This window comes from Oreochromis aureus, linkage group 19, assembly GCF_013358895.1.
Source record: "Oreochromis aureus strain Israel breed Guangdong linkage group 19, ZZ_aureus, whole genome shotgun sequence".
NCBI classification, from domain to species: domain Eukaryota; kingdom Metazoa; phylum Chordata; class Actinopteri; order Cichliformes; family Cichlidae; genus Oreochromis; species Oreochromis aureus.
The window spans coordinates 14,412,311-14,431,164 of record NC_052960.1 but is presented as its reverse complement, the minus strand read 5'-3'; the positions used below and the strand labels follow the sequence as shown (position 1 = coordinate 14,431,164).

General features: G+C 41.6%; 1 protein-coding gene across 1 annotated transcript in view; it reads right to left on the bottom strand.

Moving 5' to 3' along the window:
- The window catches only part of fermt2 (fermitin family member 2), a 38,241-nt gene extending 20,163 nt beyond the window's left edge, over window positions 1-18,078 (bottom strand). Inside the window, exons 1-3 of the mRNA XM_031747151.2 lie at window positions 17,855-18,078; window positions 16,531-16,688; window positions 2,670-2,903 (exon numbers count right to left, since the gene is read on the bottom strand). Coding sequence (XP_031603011.1) covers window positions 2,670-2,903; window positions 16,531-16,687 — 391 coding nt within the window. The 5' untranslated portion in view covers window position 16,688; window positions 17,855-18,078. The remainder of the gene's footprint in view (window positions 1-2,669; window positions 2,904-16,530; window positions 16,689-17,854) is intronic.
- Between the last annotated feature and the right edge of the window lie 776 nt (window positions 18,079-18,854).

Here is an 18,854-nt window from a genome sequence, read left to right as displayed (position 1 = left end):
GTGCTACTGACAAATTACTCATGAATCCGTTTTGCCAGACATTATTTAATGGCTCACTGTAACATTTCATTACTGGTGCTGCCTATTAGCCATTCCATAGAAAACTGCTCTGTGTTGGTTTTCAAGCACGCAGTAGTTTAAAAGAGCTTACACAGTTGCTCTGAGTGCAGCAGCTTGACTCTTGTTAGTCTGAAATGACGCTTTTCTAAGGGAGGCAGCAGATTTGCACCACCTCAGGCTCCAGTGTCCCCAGTCATGGGTTAGTCAGTTATGAAGAGTACATTCTTGTCTGCTGGCTCACAGAACAAATGGTGATAGAGGGTGTGTGTGTGTGTGTGTGTGTGTGTGTGTGTGTGTGTGTGTGTGTGTGTGTGTGTGTGTGTGTGTGTGTGTGTGTGCACTGAGTATATATTTAGTCAATATGAGAAACCAGGTTGTGAAGATGGCACAGTTTAGGTCACACTGAGCAAAAGGAGGAGCTGGAATTTCGGTGGGGTGCAAAGCAGCTTGCAGCAAAGGCAGCTAACAACAGTACACCCTACTGTGGGATGACATTAGCTGATCCATCAGGATTGGGGAGTGAGTTGGATTTCATGACCTGTCTGAACTTTAATCACACAATATACCGAATTTATTGGTTGCATCATCAAGCAAATGAAGATTTGACAATTTCCTCTGTTCTCTAAAACTTTAAACTGAGTATCTTTTGGTGTGAATTGGGCCAGAAAATTGTGACAGCAGTTTTCCCTGTCGCATTGTAGTTGCATTTCTTCATAAAACAGAAGACATTACAAAAAGTGGGAAAAAATATAATTTTGGAGAACTCTGAATTATTTACAGAGTTCAAAAATGTTAATTTTAAACTAAACTAATTGTGGAAAATCCTAAATGCCTCTTTTTCCTATCAACTAAGCAGTGCAGGACAGGATGTAAGAGCTGCCAAATGACATCAGAGGTCAAAACAGGAGTGGAACTGAGTGATTTTTGTGTATGATAGTACATCAGCCTTTTGCTGAGCCCTCTTCTCTTTTCCAGTCTTACCAGATGGAGTGCATCTGTCAAGACCAAGCTGCCTTGGACATGGGAGAAGTATATAATGACAATGAGAGTGTTATGTTGATTTCTTATGCTGGATGTTCACTGACAGAATTCAATTGTTCTAAAGAGGCTAAAAACCACACAAAACATTAGTTTGGAGGAAAGATTAATGTTTGTTAATACTGCAAAGTAAAAGACTGTTGCATGAGGTAGTTGTAAAACTTTTTTCTGTTTCTGTTTTGCAGACTTGCACGAGTAGCACAATGACTGAAGAACTTAACATGAGGACTAGATCTGGTCTTAAAGCCAAGCTCATCATCACTGAAAAAAAATAAAAATCAAATCTGGTTTCTGTCTTCCACTATCCCCGCTCCTCCCTTTCTGCTGTCTGAAACAAAGGCCAGCTGGACAGGCCTCCACTCTTCCTGTCCCCTCGTATTCACTATGCAGCTCACAGGCAGGCAGCAGAAACTATGCAGAGGAAACTGTCAAACTGAAAGCTGCCCAAATAACAAAAAATGCTTCCAGGTCACTGCAACTGTAAGTCAGCTTAGTAAGCTGTCATACATCTACAGCAAAAAGAAAAAAACATTCCCACTCTCTATTTTTGAAAATAAAATCTTGCAACCTGCTCAGCTAAAATAAGTTTTTATAAAATGTATGCTTATGTAAATGTGAATACAACAGATGTCTCAGCCCTGTATTTTCAAAAAAAAAGCTTCTTTGTATATTTACACTAAATAAAATGCTCTGCAGAAACCAAACTAAAAGCTAAGTCGAGCGATACCAACAGGAGACCCTGTCACTGGAGCCCCTGATCCTACTTGCCGAACACAGTTCAGTGACCAGGACACGACAGGTGTGCTACGATCCTGCTTAAGCATACACGTACGTGGGAGTTTTCTCAAACCTGCAAACTGTACTGTAGATAGTGACTGAGAGGTAGGGGCAAGGGGCAAGGGTTGAGATCTGAGCTGAAGAAAAGTGGATGTTAGTAGGTCAGGGGTTGTTGGAGTCCAGCATGTGACCTCAGTCATCTTTGGTATATCAGCAGATATCTATAGTGTGTGCGTGTGACCCTTGGGCATTAGTTACGCCATGGAGGACACTTAAATTAGGACTGATGTTAGAAGAAGGAGACTGTGACCAACAGTAGGAGTCATTTCTGTGTACCTTGTTGCATGCCTTTGTTTCTGAGGCAGATAAATAATCTCTGTTTACGAAACATTATTGTGAGACTGATTGGAGCCCTGGTTCCAAGGACATGACTTTAGATTGGGCTGAAAGTCAGGAGTCACCACTTTGGCTCTGTGAGCTTAGACTGTGTTTAATAAACACAACAAATTGCCAGGGATAAAAACAAAGAGGGAGGAAGGGCATGATTAGCTATGTTTGATGTCGAGCATTTTAGACCTTTTCCAAAAATACTATGACCACAGGAAGTTTCCAGTTAAACAGGGTGTGCATAAGTAAACTGCATGCCCCATTCTGCAAGTGAAACAATTTCAAATACATAACTACTTGCCAACAACACCTCATCTCACACTGGCTTCATGACAACTTTTCACATGTCCACTTAAAATAAATCTGTTCATTCTATTCCTCTGAAAAGGAGTCGATCGTTCACTCACTGAAAGTTTTGCAGATGTCCGACACGGCCTTGAAGACCCGGTCAGAGAAGTTGACCTTGACTTTCATGTGCTTCATGTTGGGGAGCTGGAGCCGTAGCAGTTTGTGCTGCGGCGTAAAGAGCAGCCTGGCGTCAGCTTGGATGCCGTACTTATCCAACGTCCAGTGGGTTTTTAACAGCCATGTCTTCTTCTTCTCCCACCAGAGAGCATGGTCCGACCAGTCCCTCTTTACATCTAAGAGAAGGCAGAAAAAGATGGAGAAGTTACAGTGATCAATGTGTAAACTGAAAAAGTTGCAAAGAAAACTAAGCAAAGAACTGAGCATTTATATTGCTGTATGGTAGAACACTGTATAACTCTCTACTGATAACCCAACCAAGTATATCCCCTCCCAGCTGGAGGTCACACTTGATTGAAAAGGGGCACCAGCACATTATTGCAGAGACGGTGAAGTCAAAGAGAGAGGAGGGGGGAGAGGACTGAATGTGTGAAAGACGTGGCTGTTTGTGTGACGCTGAGGGAATATCAGGTTCATACCGCCCTCTTTGTTCCAGAGTCACACCGCGATCCCTTTAAAGCAGACGCAAGGCACCCAAAACCCTGCATTGCTTCCAGGCTTTTGCTCTGCAGGGGATCACCAACAATAGCGACTGACCTGTAGTCTCATGGTGTATGTGTCTCACTTCAAGGGGAAGGTGAAAACCGCAGGGATTTGAGAGAACTCAAAGCATCTGTTTTGCAGATCACCTGGTTCTCGTCTGTATGCGAGCAGCTCAGCAATGTGCTGAAGCTCTATTTGAATTGCAAATCAAAGTGGTGAGTAAAACCGAATATTCACAGACATAGTGGTAGCTCTGTTAAAACCATTGTTCTTATGTATTAATGCGATTCATCAGTGACTGGGATACAATCACAAATTAGCCATGCAAGTTAAGCGGCTAGCTCAAAGGCTCATAACTTTACACGGTGTTTAAAATACCAACCGGCTATTTATGTACCCCACACTGTGCACATGTTCCTTTATGTTCAAGTGTAAAATTTAACAGTCTTGTTAGCAGACTGTGATAGTTGAGATGACGTGAATAAGCCTGAAGTTTTTTTTTTACTACTTTCAGATGTCCCCCGAGTAGTGATGTCATTATCCCGACATTATTTCAGGAAGGCACTTCCCAGATCGGTCTCATTTCCTCCACCCACATGCCTCTTCACTGTTTCTCCAGCTTATTCTCAGTCTCACTCTGAGTCTCTCTATGCTCTTACTGAGTCATTGTGCCCAGACAGAGACGTCAGCTTGCTCAGTCACCGTTTAATCAAATCATTCGATACTGATACTGCAGGGTCAGTGAGGGTGTTTGAAAAAGGTCTGTATGCTCGTCAACAACCTATTGTCAGACAGACGTTTGATATCCCTACAAAGATAAGAAACCACCAGTCAGATCACAGGAATATAGTGCACATACAATATATTGGCACATCATGATTCAGGTTTCAGTTATAAAATACAAAAGCTTAGTAGAGTTTACATATGCAGACTAAGGGAAAGGTTTTACCACAAAATACCCCTATGAAGCTTCCAATTGTGCCATTTAATCTCAACTAACTCTAATTCAATTAATTACTGAGTCTGTACATTAATGGAAAAAAATCTGTGCTTTCTTCCTCATTAAGGACACCGACCTAGTTTGCATTCAAGGCTGGTAGCACAGGAGAGAATATGTCATCAGCTCATTACATCTTCTGCTGTTATTACATGAGGAAGGACACAGGTAATAATGCACAAACTGGAGCCATAATGGATTGCAATTACTTTCAAGTACACTGTGAGCAAGCAGCAGTTACACACAGAACAGCGCAGAACCTCACATCCATTTTCCCTTTATAATGTTGATGCTTGCTGGTAATTCATTCTATAAATTGAAAAGTACATCAAAGTGAAAGACTGCAAAGATGATCTTGAATGTTTCTCTTTGCCAACCTTCTCTGTCACTCAAACAGTTTGGTGCCACCATGGTGGCCTTTTGTTTCCATGTGCTGCTGTTGTTTTCCATGACCTTTACATACAGGCATCTATACACACTGTTGACACACTCCTGCGGCCTAAAAGCTGAATGAATGGGATTAGTGGGTGAGGAAGTGAAACAACAGATTGCCTCTCCTTAGACCAAGGAAGCAAGACTGCTGAGATGCGAGTAAAGAGAACTGGGCTGAGGAAAGGATTACAAGAGATGGGGAGAACAAGTTTAAGGAAAAGAGTGGCCACCAGCATGTCAATGCAGATGGCATTGTGAAAGCCTAGGGCTTTGTGAATTCTCCTGGGGAGGAGTTGTTTGTCAGGCTGTTGGCTTTTATACTGTTTACTCCAGTGGGCAAACACTTGGTACTTGAGTGAAAACATTCCAGGCTTTCTGAAGCCCTGTGAGAGTTGCTTTAGCAGCATGGGGTCTAGCTGTCATCGAGCAGTTCTGATGCCTCAGCTGTGCAGATAACAACTTCATATGCTACCTTTAGAGAAACTGCTCCCTTAAGTCTTCTACAGCTATTAAAGGCTGAAATAATGAGAGGGAGCACAGAGAGAAAATCTGAAAATAATCCTGAATGTATTTTCATAACTCTGCTCACAGTTTTTCCTCTTTCAACCTTGTAATTTCTGGTGTCTGGGAGCCCTGCAGAACAACTAGCATTAACGTTTGGCACTCAGGTCTTCACCACAGACCACATTCTATAGAAATGTCCTTATACTCGGCATGCATGACCACCATACAATCTGTGGCAAGACATGAGTGCACGTTTTGGCTGGTCTCAGCTACCCTCAAGAAGCTCTCTACGGCCCCTGCTTCTGTTTCTTTGTTGCCTGTTGCCGTCTTCTGCCAAAACCTTCCTGGACACGACTTTACCGTCTCGTTGCTTGTATCATTACGCAGTGGGTCGATGTGTCGTGATTGGATAAGGGCAGCTCGGGCAGGCCTCCATTGGACTCTTAAAGCTATAACATGGTAACTCAATCCACAGATAGAGGGAGGGCCAACGGCATCTACCAGCTAAAAATGCAGTCTGCCAAGCCTGACGTAATACAGCAGCCAGAGGAATGGGGGGCCTAAGTAATTGGCTGCATTAAATGTGGACCCACAGCCCCTTAACAGAATGATGTGTGTGTGTGTGTGTGTGTGTGTGTGTGTGTGTGTGTGTGTGTGTGTGTGTGTGTGTGTGTGTGCGTGTGAATGACATGGGGAGGGGAAACAGAATGGGAAAACCATGTTTTATGACCTCTGCAGGATGTGAAAGATGATACAAAGTATGTGTGGGGAGGTGTGGGTATTAGTCTAGGAGAGGGTGGTCTTCTTATGCATGCACTAACTACATTAGCTCCCTGTGTTATGTGCGTGTTCATGATTTAACAAGCGAAATTAATTCATAAATTGTGCCCAACCGACTTCTTTCCCTATTCGCCACCCTTACTGCCGCAGCTTTCAACCAAGACCACTTCCTCTGCTTTGTGCACCAAATACCACAACCAGAATTACTGGTTTAAAAAAAAGAAAAGAAAAGAAAAAAGAGGACGGATTAATAATGCCATTATTTTAGGAGTCATCTAGTAAAAAAGACAACAGACAGACAATGCTAAAATTGTACTCTAAAGGGCTTGAACTGCCACTCCCTTCTACATCCTGCCTCTTCATCCATTTTCTTTTAGTCAGCATCGGTGCAGTTTATATTAAGTGACTGTGTGTAGAGGGCCCGTCTGTGAGGGGGAGAGGACGGGACAACAGAGAAAAGCATGAGAAAAAGGGAATGAGAGAAAGGTCATGGAAAGGAGGAGTGGAGGAGGATGAGCAGAGGACAGGGAGGAGCTCTGTCTAGGGACACAATGTGAGAGGACAAGTGATAGGAAACATCAGGAAGAGGAATTTCAAAATGAAGGTCTATCTGTGAAAAACACTAAATATACAGAAACATCTTCGATTGTCCTCATGCCTCCAAAAACTAAAACATTCATGTTTGCATCTGATGCAGGACAATGTCATAAGCTCATAAATAAATCTTATCTGATCAATGGAAATCAATTCTCAATGGGAATATCGCTTCTAATATTTCTAAAATGTACAGAATGATGACAAAACAACCAGCAGTTCAGCCATCATGTGACCATGTTTTCAGCTAACAGTTCTTGAAGCTCAACCTGAAATGATGAAACTGCCAATTTTCTTCCATTAACAAACCAATTTACCAACAAATAAGACTGAAAAGAGCAGGAAAAGCCCACAAATGACAGAATTTTAAAAACCTAAATGATCTGAAAATAGCTGATTATTTTTCTATTGATCACTAGATGAACAATCAATTAACTAATTGTTGCAGCTCTACAGTAGATGGGACGCCAACAACAACAACAACAACAACAACAAAAAACGCACGAGTCATTCTTAGATGTGGTCTCTGTGGACTCAGTGACTCATGCCCTCTCTTTATTGGGTTTCAACCAGCACAGTGACAGTCAGCTGTTGCCTAAAGCAAAATCCAGCCTCATTTTTAGCTTCACTGATGGAGATGATTTAAGAGAAGACACGGACACAGCTCTGGATGGTTTCTTGTGTTAGCAAAGAACAAAATGATTGTGGCTATCACAACAAATCTGTTAGCTGTCAGTGATATCCAAAGCCACGCAGTGCGAGATTGTATCTTCTTATTTTTTTTTAAAGCTGCTGATAAAAATTAGCTCGGTCATGCCGTTTCCTTGGTGACTTCTGGCAGACGCCACGGGGGAAGTGGTGCAGGGTGACAATTTGTTTTCATACACAACAAAGACACAGTGCAGCAGGTTTGTCAGACTTATATCTCACACGCCCACACTTTCTCCCCCTGTACAAAGAGAAAGCCCTTCTAAATATATTCCACATCTAAAGCAGGGTGAAGGTTGGTATTGACAAGCAAAGATACAGCCAACAACTGCAATGCACTAAAATAGAGTTACAGCAAATGGCTTTTAGGGTCTTTGTAGCTCGTGTAGTCATGCTAGACAGCAAAAACATCAGATACCCAACATGTGCACAACAGGTTAAAAAGAGAGGTGATGACAGTATCTGTATGCAGGGCATCAGACAAAGTCACGGTGGATTGTATTTAAAGATTAAAGCGATACAATGAATTCAGCACCTTGTGTTAAAGACAATGTATGGAGTTGTAAACAGTGTTAATCACTACACATCAGCAGACAGCCACGCGATGCACATGTTCCATCTGACACACAACTAAGAAAAGTGTAAAGTTAATAAGACAGACATGCAGTGTTAATCCTTTTGCTATTCACTAAGCAATACCGTTAAAACTGCAGTGCTTTCCATTGACAGGCTAAGTTAAATTAGCTGAGATTACTTCAGCCTCTTGTTACGTAACACAGAATTCTTCCAATACCTCAAACATGCCATTTATCAAAGGAAAGAAATATGCAATACACACAGTGCCCAAAAACCATTTAAGTAAATTCTGATGTATTTTGGAATTTATTAATCCCCCCAACACACACACTCAGCCTAGAAGACTCCTATTTACACAAAAACACTCGAAACTATACCATTATTGACGTCATCTTCATGACAGTTTCACCACGCCTAGTCTTTTGTCTTCCCACCTACATCACATGCTATGAACTACATCTTTTCAAGCATAAACAGGCCCTCTGAGTTTTGACATTAGGCTGGTATATACTTGAACGCTTGTGTACAAGGTACAGAGGTAATCTGGTTGGTTGTTTGGTCAACACCCTTTCATTCAACCAAAATCGCTAGACAACAACAAGTTTTACTTTAAAAAGGAGGAAAATGACCTCAACAGTGGCCTTTAAGAACTGGTCTGTAATCACAGAAGGAAAAAGATCTACCCTGTATTTTCATGGCTGCTAGCTTTATTAAGATTTACATTTACTGAACTCTTTTTTGTAGTTGGCTTAAAGTTTAATTGGCAGTGACCCTGTCAAAAAGAACAGTACGCTAACTTGTCTCTGTTAACATGTTTTACCAGTGTTGGTGCAGAACACTTTGGACTTTCCATCTATCCATGGAAACTTACCCCACTTAGGTTCGTGGGTGTGAACACATCACAGTAATAATACTTTTATAATGAAACAGCCACAGATTCATGAGCCCCAGCATTTGTCAGCAGCAGCTACAGCCAGACCAAGCTGGTCTCTCCTGCAAACAGGAAACTGGCCGCGTCTGTTGTTATCATTTCAGTTTAAAATAACAAGTTCAAATAAGATTTCAGATACGATTTCAGCCAAGATGGGTTTTTTTTTTGCTTCAGTTAACCTTTGATTATATATAGACATGAATCGCACACCCAAGTAGTCACTCCCACTGTACTTCTTTGAAGTACACTGCCTGCAGCGCGTGTGAACCATTACACAATCTATAGAAAAGTCCCCACAGTCGCATAAAATTGGCAGGCATCACGGTCAGGTCTACTGATGGGAAGGATGGTGGTTCAATACCTGGCTTCTCCAACCTTCAAGTTGAAGAATCCTTGGGCGATATTGAGCCATGAGTTGCCTCCAATGAAATAAAAGTGCGTGAATGTTAAGCAGCAATTATACTATCTGTGTCTGTTAGATCTTTAGGATCGACTCAGGTCCCAGAGACATAAATTTTGTCATCAGACAGTCCTTGCGGATGTCTGTGTGCCTGCCTGTTTTCTGTGACCACACCAACTCATCCATGTAGAATTTACATTAGAATACACAAACTACGCATGCGCCTCAGAAAGGGGTCTTCGAGTGTACATCAAAGACATATAACGCCTAGATTAGACTCCACTGCAGATGCAACAACAACAATGATCAAGTAGTCATTGCTGTTATACTTTGACGTGCGCTTGAGGTCCTCCACCTGGTGAGAATTCGTAGTTGGGGCATTGTAATGTAAATTTTCTGCGGACGAGTCACAGTCACATTGAAGTCTGCACAGATCCCAGCTCGTTGATGTCAAAATTTACACCACTGGGACCGAAGTGGACCCCAGCAGACTCCCGGATGTGAAAAGTATAATTCCTGCTTACCCAAATGGCTACTTGGCTGTCATGTATCTAGATGTCTATCGCTGCAATGCGGTAAAACCTAGGCTTTAGGTTAAAAGTGCTTAGGCATATAGGAAAAAAGCACTTGCATGAATGTGTATGTGTAAAAGGGTGAATTTCACTTAGAAAAGTGCTACGTAAGTAGCCCATTTAATATTACCCCTCGTGCTCACTGCCTAATGATGAAATTTAGGTCCCTCAGACCAAAGCAGACCCTTGTGCACTCGCTGACACATGAAGTAAAATCAAGGCCTTACAGCTTTACATCCCAGTCTCATCTCTGCAACTTACAACTATGAAGGACAAGATCAAGCAGCTTCAACTATAAATGAAGAAGACAATATGGAGGCCTACATTTAAGATGGTAGTGTAAGAGCTGCTGAACTAGGCTTTTATAGCATTGAATGAGATATCCTAACATGAAATTTAGGAGCATCCAAACTGATAGGAGTAAAAAGGGTGTAGCAGCGCTGGCTTTGATACATTAGGAAAGACCAGAGGGCTATTAAAGGAAAACTCCTTAGAGACAGATAGTTTGTATCCATTTGTGTCATAATCCAAACACAGCAAAACAGTGAGGGTACTCCTCCTCCACCCTAACACAGCTTTATGCAATTAAGTGTTCAGGGACCCGGTGGAATAATGACATTACAAAGTAACTCTGGGACTAAGATCAATGGAACAGATACACAATACTCATTTGTCCTCTGTTCCATGTATGAAACCTACCAGACGTGCCTTCAGGACTGTGATAAGCTGGCCCACTGATGCCCCTGTGATTTGGATGGTAAAAAACTGTATTGCAACATCCTGAGAAATTCTCAGGAGAACAAACATACCACAGTGAAAGTTCTAAATACTTGAGGCAGCTAAGAAACTCTTATTTCAAATGATTTGATGACTGAAACAAAAGGTTTTGTTGCTTTTCTCTATGAATGGGAGAGCAGAGGGGAAAAAAGAGGTGGGGACAGCTTCAAAATGAATGAATGTGGGCTGAGAAGCAGAACAAAAACTCCAGATCAGTTTACTCCATTGACACACAGGTGTGTGGTGTTACAACAACAATGTGGAGCGCTAACATTTCCTTCCACTGGATCCTTTGTGCTGTTTGTACTGCAGAAAAGTCGGGGGGGCAAAAGAAAAAAAGAGAGAGAGAGAGAAAAACTGGCATCAGTGTTGCAGAGGAGCCAATAATAATTTGTTCCGGTGCATGTTTCAGATGCCAAACATAATTAATTAAATCATCCATAACAAGCACAGCAGTCCCTCCATACAAGTGCTTACAGAGAGAAGGCAATGGAAAACAATGATATTAAAATCCAACTGGATAATGGTGCACTTTTCAAATCTACATTTGTAAAGGGGATCAGATTACCAGCCATTTTCAGTGGGTACATCATAATCTTGATAGCATTAAATGAATCATTATTAAATTAATCCACTAATAGTTCAAGCTCTGAACCTAGCACTCATGAGATTCTGGTTGCATCAACTTCAGCTGTATACTCAGTAGAATAATTAAAGGAAAAAAGAAAAAAAGAAGTAGCCCAGCAGACCTAATTGGGCTGTCAAACACTTCTATATATCTGGCCAACACAGAGTATGTATAGAATTATACTGACCAACGGCCAGCATATGATCACATCTGCAAGTCTGGGTACAGAGCAACACAATCACAGCATCTTACTGGTGAAACAGGAAAGCTCTGGCCTGGGCAGGACCACCACTTAGGCTAACTACTTCCTGCCAGAGAGATTAGACAGTAAGATGAACACACAGCCTGCCAGGCTATTTCTCACTTCATGAGGGCAGACCTTTTGAAAGGCTCCACAGCCACAATCAATGAGTCTCATTAAGTATAGCAATTTGTTTAAACCGTGTGTCGAGTCACGATGATAGAAAACAGAACACAGGTGGTTATAACCACCTATCAACGTTGTTCTTTGTGTACTGTAATAAAAGTAAAAGATGGGAGAGATGTGTTCGCTGTCCTCAGGAAAGCTATAACTGATATTGCAGACCCATCTCTCTCCTCAGCCCAAGGCGAGGATGCAAGGCACACAGGCAGGAGAAGGCGCATTTAAAAAAAAACCCTATCGGAAGGTCAGCATCCTGTGCTAAACGGCAGCTGTTTCCCAATAAAACCTGGACACCACCGTCCTAAACCAGAGCCTTCTGGTCACCACAACCTGCAGCAGCGGCAAGACCAGTTGTATTAAAGACACCAGAGTTAAATAGCTGAGCAAGTAAAGTATTATCTTGAAAACCAAATTTGCTCAGAGCAAACATTACAGTCACTTGCAAATCATTCCTAATTTAACACTTAACAAAAAAAAAAAAAGAATATGGTGATCATCACAAATGCATTGAGGACATGCAGCGAAGGTTTTCTGTGGTGGGTTTGTGGTGAGGGATCCAAAAACTGCAGGTCACTAAAAGGAAACAATCACATTAACTATCAGAAATACGCAAGCCCATTAGTTTACACAAGTTCTATTTTTGTAACACTGAACAGTCAGTGTACACGAACAAACCTGGGTCAGAAACCACGAGAAAATAAGCACAGTGTACCTCCATGTTTGCTATTGATTATTAAGCCTTGCTACGTGGCCGGAGAAGTGGATGGTTTCGAATATTCAGACACAATAATCAAACTATATTTGAAAAAGTGGAACAGAGAAAAGAGGGTGAACGCAGAGCGAAACATGGAGAAAGGAAAAGACGGAAACAGAGCAGTAGGTGGTTGAAGCAGGCAGCAAAGACTCCAGCAATGACGGCAGCGACCAGAGCAGCATGCCAAACCTTTGGAGTCATTTCCTGCTTCGTCGAAGACTTTTATGGAATTCTAGCAGCGTAGCTAACGTCACAATGAGGACAGACAGCAAGAGGAGAGACAGTTCAGGCCTCCTCTACTCTACACAACTTCCTCTCCCTCGCTTTCTACTCTAATTTCTTCTTCTTTGCAGGAAAAAGAAATATATTTTCTGCATAATATAAAAATAGATATATATATTTATTTTGAAAAGGTATTTTATTATGAGCCCACTTCACACATAATCTGTTCATATTAAAAGCCTGTACACGCACATCCCATGACCATTCACTAGGTATACTGGGTGCATGCCAGTGTAAATAAAAAACAGAAGGTTGGTTGCTTGTAGAAAATACTGGCAAAAAAGTAAAACCAGAGACTGTCTAACATGGAAGGCAGAAAACACAGTGGTTCCTGACAAACAAACTGCAACATTCAGTGACATATTAGTAAGGAATACCCAATAAACACACCAAAATATCAAGAGGTCTGTCAGCCTCACTGCACTGGTTGGCTTAGGTTTTTGTTATTGATAAGAACCAATCAGAAAGATAATGCTGGTGTCTGTCTGTGTCAGTGTTTACAAAATGTTTTTGCCCATTAACACCAAAACGCAATCCCACAACTTTCAGACTAGAACTGGGTCAGCAGCATTTTAAGGGGTGTTTAGGGGTCAGAAAATGCCAGAGCAGTGTGGATACAAGCTAAAAGGTTTGATGTTTTCAGACAAAAAAGGATTACTGTAGATGTACCCTTAACAGAGCCAGGACAACCAGGGCACGTCCACAAAAGTCTGACAAAGAGCAGGTGTGCTTAAAACATTTACAACCCTTGAGATGCAATAAACAGGTAAAATTGGTGGTCTGCAGCATGCAAGTTATTGATTTTTTCGTGCATTGACCCATTCTTGATCCATTTTCGGACTTGTTTGTATATTTTTGCCATCCACTAAAGTGCCTGCAAAAACTTTTGCAACCTTTATATATATATATGTTTGCAGTATAAGCTTCTCAATCTGAGGCTTCATTTGTCAGCTGTCTCTATAGAAATCAGGAATTCATTGTCTTTACTAAATGGCTTCTTCACTTTAAGTATGGACACAAAATACCTTTGCCACTTGTGATAAAACATCAATCGATTATGCACTTTACCCCAGTTTACCCAAACTAAAAGCTGCACAACTTGCTAATGTTGTTTGTACAATACTTGCTTTGCCTCCTAAATGGCGCAGAATTGCCTTTTAGAGAGGAGTGCAGCACTTTTAGAAAACATCAACAAAGTCAGAGAAAGCGCCAATGATTGAGCACAATGGCAGGATGAAAGGATTATAAGAGCAAGGGACGAGGGGTTGGTTAATCAGCTGGCTTTAAATACTGCTCTCCTGGAGTTTTGCAGGGAAATGGAAGCAGTGTCCGCTGCTGTGATCAATAGTAGAGTGCCTTCCTGGCATTTGTCTATTTAATCCATTATCGAAGGCCATCTGAGCCTGCACTGTGGATGGGAGACCTGCAGCACAGAGGAAGGGTTGAATGATGAAAGCAGGATGCATGCGGTTGACACATGCCCACCAACCCACACAACCATACTCGCATGTGGAAACACATGCACAAATACTAGTAATAGGAACAAATGTATACCCTGTTGTTCTTTGCATAACACACAGACAACACACACAAACACGCTCATAAAACTATTATACGTACTGTGTGTGCAAATATACCCTATCGCACATATTAACAAATGGTGATGACAGCAAACAAAACAGTGCTGTCATCATTGTGGAAAGCAGCTGAAAAAACTGAGTCAAAAGGTCGCCGCTTCATTTTAAAACGCAAAAGACCAAAATACAAAAAGAGGAGAGAGTGTAGCGCTTTTTTCAATGTGAGACAGAGGCCTTGCTTGCAAACACTCTTAGACCTGTGTCCTTTCTCAAAGCACCATGTGAGAAACCTTATGTATAAACACTACGTCCAAGCAATCAGCAAATCCAACAGCGAGTGCCCGACAACACTTGAAGGGTGTTTAGTGTGCAGCACTATCACTACCGAGAGCTGCGAGATATGGAAACAGGTTACTGAAAACATCTTGCTTTTCATTTCCCCCAAACTCAGAATGTCAACATTGTCAACAAACAATTCATATTGTACACCAACACAGTAACAAAACTTCAACCAAAATAAGAAGTGCATGTTCAAAGAAGCCAAAATTCTGTGTGACAACATTAGTGCATGCTGTCCTGCAAAGTCCAGTCATGTGGATAACTTATACTGTCTATTGGTTAATGATTACAGTGGAAAACAAACTCCTGTTTAAGGGTAGAAGAAAGTCCCAACAGTCTCCATAAAACATGTTAGAAAGCACAAAAACATCAGACCATCAGAAAGCAATTTAATGCTACTGCACAAGCTCTACTCTACCTTGAAGTATACTTGAGTAAGCCAAATTAACTGCAGAAAGGTTGCTTGCAACATGACAGTACAGAAAAGATTCCACTATATTTTATGAATGTAAACAAGGCTGGAGCTACAGCACTTTTTTATTGTTTGATGGGATGTGACAAAGGCACAAACAAATATGTGAACCCATGTTCTCCTATTTTAAAGCCAACATCAAGCTCAACAAATCAAAACTATTTTCAGTTGTGGACGTGAAGACCTCAAGCCATCGGATTCCTTAGGAGATTAGAAGAATAAAAGACTAAGTCATCAATGACAACATCCTTACGAACAGGAAAACAGAAATTACAGATTGTGAAAACAAAAGATAAACAATCAGCCTTGATGCTGCCTCCGATACGTGATGATTTAACTGTAATAAAACTGGTCTAACCTAAAACACCTTTTATGTCATGATATAAACCTATCATATCCCATGTATGAAACCGTAATGACGCACAAACACCAACAAATGTTTGATGCGCTTTCCTTACACTACATGGCAAAGAAGGTGAAGAAAAGTTAACTCAGAGAAAGCGACAAAGCCATGCCTTGAGTCGAGTCGGAGCAGAAAGACCAATGAATTCATCTCGTCCCACGCTCGTCAGCAACACTGCACTCTCCTAGCAGAGATGCCACTCCGCACAGTCAACCACAGGGAACAAAGACCTCAATTATGTGGAGCTCTAACAGGAGAGCTAAAAACAGGACCATGGGCAGGGAATAAAACCTTGGAGCGCTGCAGGAATTCTGAGCATTCAAGCGCCGTCAACACACAACAAACTGTCACTCCCAAATGGCACTGCAACCACCACCACCGCCGCCGCTACTGACCTTTCTGCAGACTGCATGAAACATGGCTGTGTTCAAGTGGCTGGAACAGAAGACTCTTATGCTTACTTTCACCCAAACTTGTCAAGTGCATAACTGCAGCTACACAACAGTGCATGAAAGAGTGGGGGGAGGGAAACAGTGTATGGTTCCTTTTATACCTTGAGTTACTGACCCATATATGCTGCAGGGTAACAAAGAGCAACATTAAGCCCGTTTGAGCTGGTTGCAAACAACTTTTATTCTCATTAAGCAATTTCCAAAGGCAAACCAACAGGCTGCCCTTTATTTTCAAAAACAATAGCAAACTGTGTCTTGACTCTAAACTGATCCCCTTCCTCTGATTTTCATTCTGATTCCTAAATTCATACTTTTAAGCTGTACACAATATTAGACTTTGCCCATATAGAGTTTGTGCTTTCACAAGAAGAGCTGTGTTTAATCTGTGTGGATGCTCAGATCACCTTTGAAGAGAAGTAGTATTTACTGCCCAGCAAACATGAACAGATAACACAAATCAGCCACAAGTCAGAAATTCACCAGTGGCAGGATGACACAAGGACAGGTTTATTACAACAGGAATACGTCTAATTGTGTATCTGCTGATTGACTCTGGATTGCTTTCTTGTGTTAAGACCACGCGGTGCCTGTTTATTACACTTTAGATTAGCTGATTAAAATAGTCACAACCACTCCAGCTAGCAGCACACTCGCATACCTAACTTCTCCACCAGTTTGAGCATGACTCCACCGATGTGGATTTCCCCAGTGACCCTCAGCGACACATCCCTGTAGAGGTCGGTGACATGAATCTTCAACTCCCACGTCCCGTCGGCATAGCAGCCATCGGGCATCCGGATCCCATCCAGCGCCATCCTGCCAAACAGAGCCAAAGTTAGAGGGACTGAAAGAGAGAGGGGGGCAAAGGTTTTATCTAACCTTTGTCACGCTGATGTGAAGAGAAGCATTTTGGCCACTGTAAGTAAATGCATGTGTCGCAACCCCCAATGCATGCTTTCAAGACCTTGAGTAAGAAGCCCATTAGATGCTTCAAACAGAAGGCTGATTTCCTTAGCATGGGTACATTTACTTTAGTAGTTTACTAAAAACATGTTACTTGCTCAGTTCTTGAAAGCACAAACCTACTGTGCTTTCAATTATGACATTATCATGTCGTTAGGGTGAACAACACAGGCATTTAAAAGGGACAGGGGGTATTTTGAGATACAATTGGTGTACATTGTGGGGAAATCCAGGATACAGTGTTTCCAGTGGCGTGTGCAAGGTCACTGTGGGAAGTGTTACCTTCTGTGAAGAGTTTACCGATTGGCACAAACATCTGAATGTTGGTATAATAGTTAACCCCCATTCAGCCACTTTTTAATTACTTCTTGAAAACACTTCCACGCTTATGGCAAAGCTGTAGTGTTGACAGTTGTAGTGAACATTTGACCCTTGGAGAATGATTAAGTGAACCAGGACGGAATTAACCGTTTTTCCATCGCGCCACATCTCTTGCTGGGAAGAAGACGAGCTCTGTTGTTGGAGGACCGCCAAAAAGTTACAATGTAGCCAATTTGTCATTCCTTGATCGGAGAGTGTCCGACAGATCAAAACAGCCGTCCAATCAATAAAAAAACAGAACAAAGGCTATAGTCCTGAGGCTACAAGTTAACCAGAGACCTTTGGCAGCGGTTATTTCCACAAAAGTGCCGGTTCACCTGTTAAAAATAACGGTAAAAGCACCCTTACAAATAGGCAGAGAGAGGGGGAAATTATGTAAGCAGAGCTCGTACAGCAAACTACCCGGCGGCCCCGTGTTGCACATTCACCGAGTCGGTCCGTAAAGCGGTAAGTTCAGCAGAAAGTGTCTCTAAAAGCAGACAAGCCTCTTAAATTAGCCGGAAAAGTTATTAATATTGAACGTTTTATTGAACGCAGCACAGGCTGTAGGAGGAAAAAGAAAAAGGCTTTCTTTTTATGTATTTCACAGCAGAGAACGGGCACAGCTTTGAGGTCAGCATTTAACTCTGAACACTCACCTTCACAAAGACGAAAAAACACTGAAGCAGTCGGCTACACGGTACAGAATAAGTCCCCCGTCCTTAAATCATGTAGAAAGTCTGTATTAGGAATAAACAAAAGAAGAAAGAAATCCCCGAAGAACTCGCTGAAGAAGTGAAGTATCCCAAACTGTTTTCCCGCAGGCTTCGGCTTAATGGAGTCCAGCCTTCCCCTTTCCTCCCTCCCTCTCTTTCCAGCAGTATAACGTCACCGCCACTTCTCCAATCCCACTTTTCCTTTCATACTGGGAGCTTTTCTGGTCGCGTACTGGTCCCCTTGTCGCCTCTCACACACGTAATGCTCGAAGCTTTCAAATGATTTGTGTGCCTCTGTGTGTGTGTGAGAGTCGCCTCCCTTCTGATACTTTATGCGACGTTGTAGAAATAATAATTGGCGTGACATTTAACTATTACTTAATTAAAATGCAATAATAAAGGGCATTAAAAAAGGTAAAAAAAAAAAAAAAATAGAATCAAAATGAACTCAAAAGTAAAAGTGCAGTGCTGATAGATATATCAGTACTGTTTATCCCCTATATATAGTACTGTATTTTAATATTTTTAGTAAATCCATAATGGAAGAAAATCGTGTGATTTTCATTATGTATTTCTGCCTAGCTACAGATTGGAGCTTTAAGCAACAGGAATGAAAAAAAATTGTACTTCTACAAATATATCATCTTCCTTATTCTAGATCTTAAATGCAGCATATGAGACATAAAATCCAACATAATGGCTCAGGTTTTAAAAAGCTGTCTGCCAAATCCATACATTTATTTGACAATCACGCCATCTAAAAATATAAGTCATGTGTGAATGTGAGCTATATGTGCAAGCTGTTTTATTACAGCTTTGCTTTCTGGAATAAGAAATTCATCCGTTTCTGGTAGTGTTATTAGACATGCAGTTAAGATCTCAAGCTACCTTTTATGGCAATAGTGCTGCTGAGCCTTGCATCAGCATCCAGGGATCTTTGGTT